The 8,789-nt window shown below is 43.6% G+C and overlaps 1 protein-coding gene across 3 annotated transcripts in view; it reads left to right on the top strand.

Moving 5' to 3' along the window:
* The window catches only part of LOC104791261, a 16,158-nt gene continuing 7,389 nt past the window's right edge, over window positions 21-8,789 (top strand). The window contains exons 1-9 of one of the 3 annotated variants that reach the window (XM_010517097.2): window positions 21-195; window positions 400-1,938; window positions 2,027-5,309; window positions 5,406-5,596; window positions 5,691-5,835; window positions 6,097-6,295; window positions 6,383-6,655; window positions 6,738-7,387; window positions 7,475-7,729. In XM_010517097.2, the coding sequence (XP_010515399.1) occupies window positions 563-1,938; window positions 2,027-5,309; window positions 5,406-5,596; window positions 5,691-5,835; window positions 6,097-6,295; window positions 6,383-6,655; window positions 6,738-7,387; window positions 7,475-7,729 (6,372 nt within the window). In that variant the 5' untranslated portion in view covers window positions 21-195; window positions 400-562. Of the gene's footprint in view, window positions 196-399; window positions 1,939-2,026; window positions 5,310-5,405; window positions 5,597-5,690; window positions 5,836-6,096; window positions 6,296-6,382; window positions 6,656-6,737; window positions 7,388-7,474; window positions 8,411-8,789 lie in introns of those variants that run through there. The other 2 variants (XM_010517096.2, XM_019246766.1) reach the window with 2 other exon arrangements.

Below are 8,789 nucleotides of genomic sequence, written 5' to 3'. Positions count from 1 at the left end.
TTTTTTTTTTTTTTTTTTGTTCGTATAATTTTTTTTTTTTAATTTTGGTTTTTATTAAACTCCGACAAAGAGGCAGTGAGTAGGGGTAGGGCTTTCCTTTTTTTTTTCCGACGATTCGTTCCCTCGCGCTTCGTCGTCTGACATCAGCGCACTTTAGCCACCGTCGTCGTTATCATACGCCCACCACCGCCGAAGGTAAATATTGCGCGGCCTTCCTTACACACGGGGGTCCGTTTCGAGCTGATTTGAAAAGAGAAAACGAAACCCTAATTCGTCGATTTCCATCACTTTTGATTTATCATTTATCTATCTATGCTTCAACCTAGCTCTCTCTGGTTTATCTCAAAGGATCGAATCTGGGAATTTGATTGTTTTGGTTTTGGTGTTTTTTTGATTCAGGGGAGAGAGAGAGAGAGAGAGAGAGAGAGAGAGAGAGATTCTTCGATTGATTTTTCCAATTTTTGATCAATTCGTCACTGAAGTAGATCTGAGGCAATAAGACTGCGGACGAATTTGACTGGGAGAGAACCAGATCTAGGTTTTAGGGTTTGATGCGTTGGCGATGTTCAGTGATCGGCGGAAGCGGGATATGGCTAATCATGGAGATGGAAACAAGTACGCGTCTGTGAATCTGAATAAGTCTTATGGCTATCAATCTCATCATCAGTATAATCAATCTGGAGGTTATGGGGCGAACCGAGGGAGAGGAGGAGGAGGTGGTGGTGGCTATGGCGGTGGTGGAGTTGGGGGAGGAGGAGGAGGAAGTATGGTTGTCCTTTCACGGCCAAGAAGCTCGCAGAATGCTGGGCCGAAGCTATCTGTACCACCCCCCTTGAACCTTCCTTCACTCCGTAAGGAGCATGAGCGAGTTGATTCATCTGGTTCGAGCTTTCATTCTGGTGGAGGAATCACTGGGACTGGAACCAGACCTGCTTCATCTGGTATGGGATGGAGTAAGCCTGCCGCTACAGCTACTGATGGTGATACTGCCAACCATACTGCTGAAGGTGTTACCAGGGGGAGTAATGGCTTGAATATGTCCCTTGCTTCTCGTGTTGGTGCAGCTGAACCTATGGAACGAGCTTTTCATCATGTAGAGAAAGTTGCTACTTTGAGGGGTGAAGATTTTCCGTCCCTTAAGGCTTCTCTGCCTTCAGCTTCTGTGTCTGGGCAGAAACAGAAGGAGGGTGTAAATCAGAAACAGAAGCAAGGTACAGGCGAAGAGTTTTCAAAAGAGCCGAGAGGTGTCTCTGGTAGTGGCAGTTCACTTGTAGAGATGAGGCCTCAAAACCAGTCTGGGCGTAGCCGCCTCGGTAATGAGCTCAGCGAGAGTCCTAATTTCTCAGATGGATTACATTCATCTGAACAAGTGAGGAAAAAAGATTATTTTCCAGGGCCACTGCCTCTTGTTCGTTTGGCACCACGCTCTGATTGGGCTGATGATGAGCGTGACACTAGTCATGGGTTAAGAGATCGGGTCAGAGATCATGGCTACTCAAAGAATGAACCATTTTGGGATAGGGGTTTTGATCTTCCAAGGACTCATGTCCTGCCCCAAAAGCATGCTACACCTAATTCTTTTGACAAACCAGGGCAGCGTGAAAATGAAACTGTGAAGTCCTCTATGACTCAAGTAAGACCAGTTAGTGGAGGAGGAAGGGAGGCCAACGCTTGGAGAGTCTCCGCACCACTCCAAAATGAAGGTGCAAATAATAGTAAAAATATATATGGAGCAAGGCCGTCTAGTAGGGGCAGAGAAGCTGCTAAGAAAAGTAACTACGTCTCGTCATCATCAAGGGAAAATGTTTGGAATAATACTGGAGCTAGAGAGGCTCCATATCAGCATGGAGGAAGACAGCCATGGAATAATAATATGGATAGCTACAGCAACAGAGGAACATTTAACCGGGACGGGTATGGAATGGAACATCAAAATAGGTACGGAACAAACTCAACTAGTATAAGTCTGCTTACTTGTTGTAACAAGATTTTCCTAATTGATGCTCTTTATATTAACTTCTTGCAGGGATAATCGTCCCTTCTTCAAAAGTGACAAACCTCATGTGGAAGATCCTTTCATAAAAGACTTTGGTGACTCTGGATTTGATGTCCATGATCCATTCCCAGTACTTGGTGTTGCTAAGAAGAAGAAAGAGGCATTAAAGCAAACAGAGTTTCATGATCCTGTCAGGGAGTCGTTTGAGGCTGAACTTGAACGAGTTCAAAAGATGCAGGAAGAGGAACGCCGGCGGATCATTGAGGAACAAGAAAGGGTGATAGAACTAGCTCGAACCGAAGAAGAAGAGAAACTGCGGCAGGCTCGCGAACAAGATGAGCAGCAAAGAAGATTAGAAGAAGAGGCTAGAGAAGCTGCTTTCAGAAACGAGCAGGAGAGAGTAGAGGCTGCAAGGAGGGCAGAAGAGTTGAGAAAGTCAAAAGAAGAGGAGAAACATAGGTTGCTCATGGAGGAAGAAAGGAGGAAGCAGGCTGCTAAGCAAAAGCTTCTAGAGTTGGAAGAAAAAATATCCAGGAGACAGGCCGAAGCTGCCAAAGGTTGCAGCAGCTCTTCAACCGTTTCAGAGGATAAATTCTTAGATATTGTTAAAGAAAAAGAGTCTGCAGATGTTGTTGACTGGGAAGACAGCGAAAGAATGGTGGATAGAATTACTACGTCATCAACTTCAGATCTACCAGTGCCCATTAGATCTTTTGAGAACAATGCCGCTTCTCAATTTTCTAGAGACGGCTCTTTTGGATTCCCTGATAGACAAAAGCCTACTTGGAGAAAGGAAGATATTGAGAGTGGAAGCAATTCAAGATTTGTTCCACAAAATATGGAGAATGTTCCACATAGCCCACAAGAAGAGTTCTTTGGTACAACTGGATATCTCAGTGCCCCTTCCTACTTCAAACCAGGATTCCCAGAGCATTCAATTGATCAGAGTTGGAGAATTCCTGGAGATGGAAGGACCCATGCTAGGATGGAATCTGAATCTCGTGAAAGTTTTGGAGAGCAATATGGTGAACCTGGATGGGGACAAAACCATGGCCGTGCACGCCATGGTCCATACCCTACTTATCCTGAAAAGTTGTACCAAAATCCGGAGGGAGATGACTATTATCCTTTTGGAAGACCAAGGTATTCAGTAAGGCAGCCACGTGTTCTTCCCCCTCCCCAGGAGTCTAGGCAGAAGCCGTCCTTTAGAAGTGGTGAGGGTGAGCATCCTGGCCCCTCAACTTCTGTTGGAGGGATTAATTATAACCATACAGGTAGGACTAATTCGACCGTCCTAGCCAGTTATATAGGGGAACTTCAAGATCATCATGTGCTGCCTGGAAGTGGTATCGATGAACATCATCAGTTGGATAGCAAGCTGACTGGAAGATGTGACTCACAGTCTTCACTTTCCGTTACTAGCCCACCTGATTCCCCCGTTCACCTCTCTCATGATGACTTGGATGAATCAGCAGATGCATCTGTCTTAGCTACTTCCAGAAAGGGAGAAGATACTGGTTTACTAGAGAAGAGGGGGGGAGCACCAAATATTTCTAGTGACACTGGAAAGGATAGTTTGATGATTGTTACAGGCTCTGTGTCTTGTTGGGATAATGAAGAGTGGACTCTTGATAGTAATGAAAGGTTGCAGGAACAAGAAGAATACGATGAAGATGAAGATGGATACCAGGAGGATGATAAAATACACGGGGTAGATGAGAACATAGATCTCGCTGAAGAGTTAGAAGAAATGCATCTCGAGGATAAGGACTCTAATCTAGTCTTAGGCTTTAATGAAGGAGTGGAGGTTGAAATACCCAGCGATGACTTTGAAAAATGTCAACAGAACTCCGAAGCAACATTTCCACTTACTCAGCATAGTGTCGATTCTTTAGATAATGAAAGACCTTCTATTGAGAAAAGCCGTGGTGAACAAGCCGCCCAACCTGTTGAAATTTCTGATCCGTTGAGCATGCATAATGTGTCTAGGAACTTCCAGGGTGCTGAAACCATGATGCAGAACTTGCCAATTCACCAAAATAATGGTCGGCAGTCATTTGAGGTGGCCAATAAAGTAGGCTCCACGAGTAATATTACCGTTTCTACTCATCCTGTCATACCACCTCACAGCAGTAGTCTTCATCCATCATCTCTTCAGACAGCTATTCCTCCTGAATCTACGACATCAGCACAGATGGAGGAGCCTGTCAAGTTTCAGTTTGGTTTGTTTTCTGGTCCCTCGCTGATACCGTCTCCTTTCCCTGCCATACAGATTGGTTCCATCCAAATGCCACTCCCTCTTCATCCCCAATTTGGTTCCTCGCTTACCCATATGCAACAACCCCAGTCTCCTATCATTCAGTTTGGTCAATTACGATATACATCCCCAATATCACAAGGGGTGCTGCCACCACCACATCATTCAGTTATCCAAGGGAACGGTTTATCAACTTATGCTTTGAATCAGAATCCTGGATCCTCGGCGACTGTTCAAGGATATTCGGGTAACCTGATTGCTAGAAATGCAGCAACCTCTGTCTCAAACCCTCAGCTTAGTGTTCTTAGAAGACCGACGAATGTTTCTGATGGAGGCACACTGAAGAATGCTAATAAATCTCCAGTGGCAGCGAGCATTGAGGCTGCTGTGCTACCTCAAAAGCAACCGGAGTTGTCTGGTAAGTCGCAATTACCTCCTCGAAAGATGAGTCATGGAAAATCAAATTTTGTTGAAAGACAATCAGGATACCAAGTCCAATCTGACACTACTGCAGTTAGAAATTCTGGCTTGCGCTCATCAGGTAATGCTGAGGTTTCTCGGGTAGATTCTGGCGGTAATAGAAGATATCGGCGTCAGAGGGTTGAATTTAGAGTTCGGGAATCAAACTGGCCATCTTCTGAGGATAATCGAAATAGTAATGGAAGGGCTCAATATCCTACAAAAGACGGGAGTAGAAAATATGTTGTGTCCAACAAGTTCCAGAAACAAGCCTTAGATAGCTCAGTGTCCGGTTCGAATTCTATGCAAAAAACAATAAGTGGGGGTTCATATGAGAATAGAATTGGGAAAGATGCTGTCGTGAGAAATCCACTCAGTCCAAATTCTGGACAAGCAAACCTAAAAAGGAATATGATTTCTGAAAAGGAAATTGATGCACCTTTGCAGAGTGGAATTGTTCGCGTCTTTGAGCAACATGGCATTGAAGGTCCTAGTGACGATGATGATTTTATTGAGGTAAGATCAAAAAGGCAAATGCTTAATGATCGCCGTGAACAGAGAGAAAAGGAAATCAAGGAAAAGTCTCAGGCATCCAAGGTTCTGTGATGCATTCTAAAAACTCTAGTATTCTACTTGTGAATTGTTACGATGACTGAGGTAGTTCTCACTAAAAGTGAAGTTGTTTTCTTGCAGGCATCCCGAAAACCTCGTTCAACTTTCCAGACCAGTACTACTGCAGCCAGGTCCAACAGAAGTCCACCAGCCAGCCGAGTTACAAACAATAAGCAATTTAACCCCGTCTCCAACAGACAGCTGTTAGCACCAATTGGCACACCTTCCCCTAAAACAGATTCCCATGCTGATGAAAAATCTGGGAGCAACAAGTACATTCCTCTATTTGATCAACTTAAATACTTTTTTTTTTGCAGAGATAGCTCCCCTATGATTATGTTTTTTACCTTCAAATTCATTTTGCAGGTCCACTCAGGCAAGTAGTGCTTTTCCAGTTATATCCAAAAATGATCAGAATCCAGCGTCAGGTTTAGTATTCAGCAACAAAAAGGTGCTGGATAATAGTCATACATCTGTGGGGACTTGGGGTAACCAACTCACCTATCAGCCGGTGAGTATATATTGCTCAAGGTTTCGCTAACTTGTTTTGACTTGGGTTCATGTTCCTACAAAAAAGGAAATAGACATCCAACAAAAATAAATATTTCGATATGAATTGATAAAATGGTTTACTGAAAACATGAAGAGTAATATTTTGTTACAAAGGAAGTCATAGCAGATAAAAATCTGAATAGTTTTTGACTCTTTCTCTACTACCAGTCACGGATTACGCCTATGCAAGTTTCTGAAGCCTTTTGATATTACCTTGTAGGTTATGGCCCTTACCCAGAGTCAGCTTGATGAAGCCATGAAACCCGTATCTCTTCTTTCATGTGTTTCTGTTGAAAATGGTGCCAACCGAATTAGCGAGCCGAATCCGACACCAGTATCTGTTGTGCCAAAGAACAGTACTTTTTCAAGCAGCACAATTCCAATAAATTCATTGCTTGCCGAGGGCAAAATTCAATTTGGTGAGTTGCTGGCCGGAACACCTCGATTGTCACTTTTGAAGTGATTCGTCTTTGCATTTAAATGATGCATCTTTTCTTCTCTATTAGGTGCAGTTACATCTTCCACTGTTATCCCTCCCTGTGGTGGGCGTACGGAGAACGATAGCTCTTTATATTTTGAAAAAGATAATAAACATTGCAATCCATCATCCACCGGCATGGAGATTTGTGAAGCAGAAGCCGAAGCCGCTGCTTCAGCTATTGCTGTTGCAGCCATAACTAATGATGAAACCGGTGGGAATGCCTTGGGTACTGGCCCTGTATTACCTGTTGAAACCAAAATTTACGGAGGAACAGAGTTAGACGATGGGTCAGCAAGTGGTAATATTTGCTTTCTGTCGGGTTTATGCATATTCCCAAAATGGTTATTTGTTGTCTAAAGTAATTTCTTTCGCTATGACAGGTACTGTTGGTGGAGAGCCTAGTCTATCAAAAGCTGAAGAGTCTCTCATTGTTTCTCTCCCTGCAGATCTTTCAGTGGACACCCCTATCTCTCTGTGGCCACCAGTACCAAGTCCACACAACTCAAACCAAATGATCAGTCACTTCCCGCCAGGCCCTCCTCATTACCCTTTCTTTGATGTGAACCCCATGTTAAGAGGACCCATCTATGCTTTTGGCCCGCACCATGACGCAGGAGCAAACCTCCAATCACAGTCCCAGAAAGGTCCAGGAACAGTTTCTGGTCCACCTACGACCTGGCAACAGCAGGGTCATTCAGGAGTAGATTCATTCTATGCTCCTCCTAGTGGTTTCACGGGTCCTTTCCTAACCCCACCCGGTACTTTTCCTGGCGTTCAGGGCCCTCCTCACATGTTCGTTTATAACCACTTTGCACCCGTTGGACAGTTTGGCGGGTTGAGTTTCATGGGCACAACTTACATCCCATCTGGAAAACAACCAGATTGGAAACACAACCCAATCGTGTCTTCGTCTCCGGTTGGAGGAGATGGTGATGTAAACAATCCAAATGTGGCCTCCATGCAATGTAACATTGTGCCTCCGTCTCTTCAGCACCTCCCTATGCCAATGTTTGACCCATCTTCTTTCCAGGTATTTGATCCCATCATTATGATTTCCAACAATGCTAAGTAGTATCAGAATCCAGTGACTTCATATTAATTTTCATGGTGTGGTCAGTCTTCTTCTCAGGAGATGCCTGTCCGAGCACGGTGGCCTTACATGCCATTTTCGGGTCCTCCAACAATGCAAATGCAGAAACAGCAGGAAGCAGCAGATGGCTCCAATCTTCCATCACCTCAGTTTAACAACAACATGCTTCCTCCTCCTCCTAATAGATATCCCAACATGCAAGCATCCACAGCGGCAGATGCAATGGTTGAGTCCTCAAATGCTTACAGTTCCAGTTCCACTTCTTGTGCTCCACCTCCAAAGGCCACCACCACCTTGTCTGATCCCAACAGTAACAACACTCAGAATCCAACTGGTCCTGGCTTCAAGCCACCAGCACAACAACAGCAACAACAACAACAACAATCTTCTCAGGAGAAGAACACGCCGTCTCAGCATGGTGGTGGGTCTAGCCACCACCAACAACAACACCAGCACAACCGGAGGTCAGGCTTCCATGGCAGAAACCAACCCATGGCAAGAGAGAGAGGTTTTCCGAACAACCCAAAGGTCAAGCAGATCTATGTGGCTAAGCAGACTGGTAACAGCAACGCCTCTGCTTCCTCCACCACCAACACTTCCCCCTCAATTTGATGATTCTTCCCCATCCAGGTCCGTTCAGATATGTAAACTCTTTCCAATAACCCAACCAGCTTTGGCTTCATAAGAAGATCTGGATTTTTTTTATAAATCAATTTTCCCATACTTCCATTAGCTTTTCTTTTTCTTTTTTCTTTTTTGTTCTCGTTAGATAATTAGATTTTGTCTCTCTTTATATGGGGACTTTGGTATGATGTTGGTAAAATATTGCCGTGAGCTTTTCGGTGTAGAATACCCAATTCACGGCTCCAATGTATCTGTTGTCAACAATATCTTTATCTTCTTTAAAATAGTTACACTTATTGAATTAATATTCTATGTTTTACTTCAGTGGAATTCATTTTATAGTCCATCGCAAATTATATGCGCATAGAGGTTCAACAGAACTTATTAAGTAACCAATGAGCTCCTAAAGTTTTCACAGTAGACTCATCATCAGCTTATACATCATCAGTTCATCTTACAATACAAAGACAGACCAATACTTGCCATGAAGATAAGCTGCTATCGATAAAAACTGATAATAAATATCTTCAGTAATATTACAGATAACATATAGGTCTGATAGCTCATCAATATTGTTAAAAACAACGACCTTTCTAGTTACCACCATAAGTTGTTCTTCTCATCATCCTCATGAACTCATCCATGTTAACTTCACCATCATCTGCAGTTTTTGAGTTTAGTAGATCATATATCTTATTACTCAAACCAAGCTTTGCAC

The sequence above is a fragment of the Camelina sativa genome, chromosome 6, assembly GCF_000633955.1.
Source record: "Camelina sativa cultivar DH55 chromosome 6, Cs, whole genome shotgun sequence".
Classification (NCBI taxonomy): domain Eukaryota; kingdom Viridiplantae; phylum Streptophyta; class Magnoliopsida; order Brassicales; family Brassicaceae; genus Camelina; species Camelina sativa.
The sequence above is the reverse complement of the archived record's forward strand: the minus strand, read 5'-3'. Positions and strand labels throughout refer to the sequence as shown.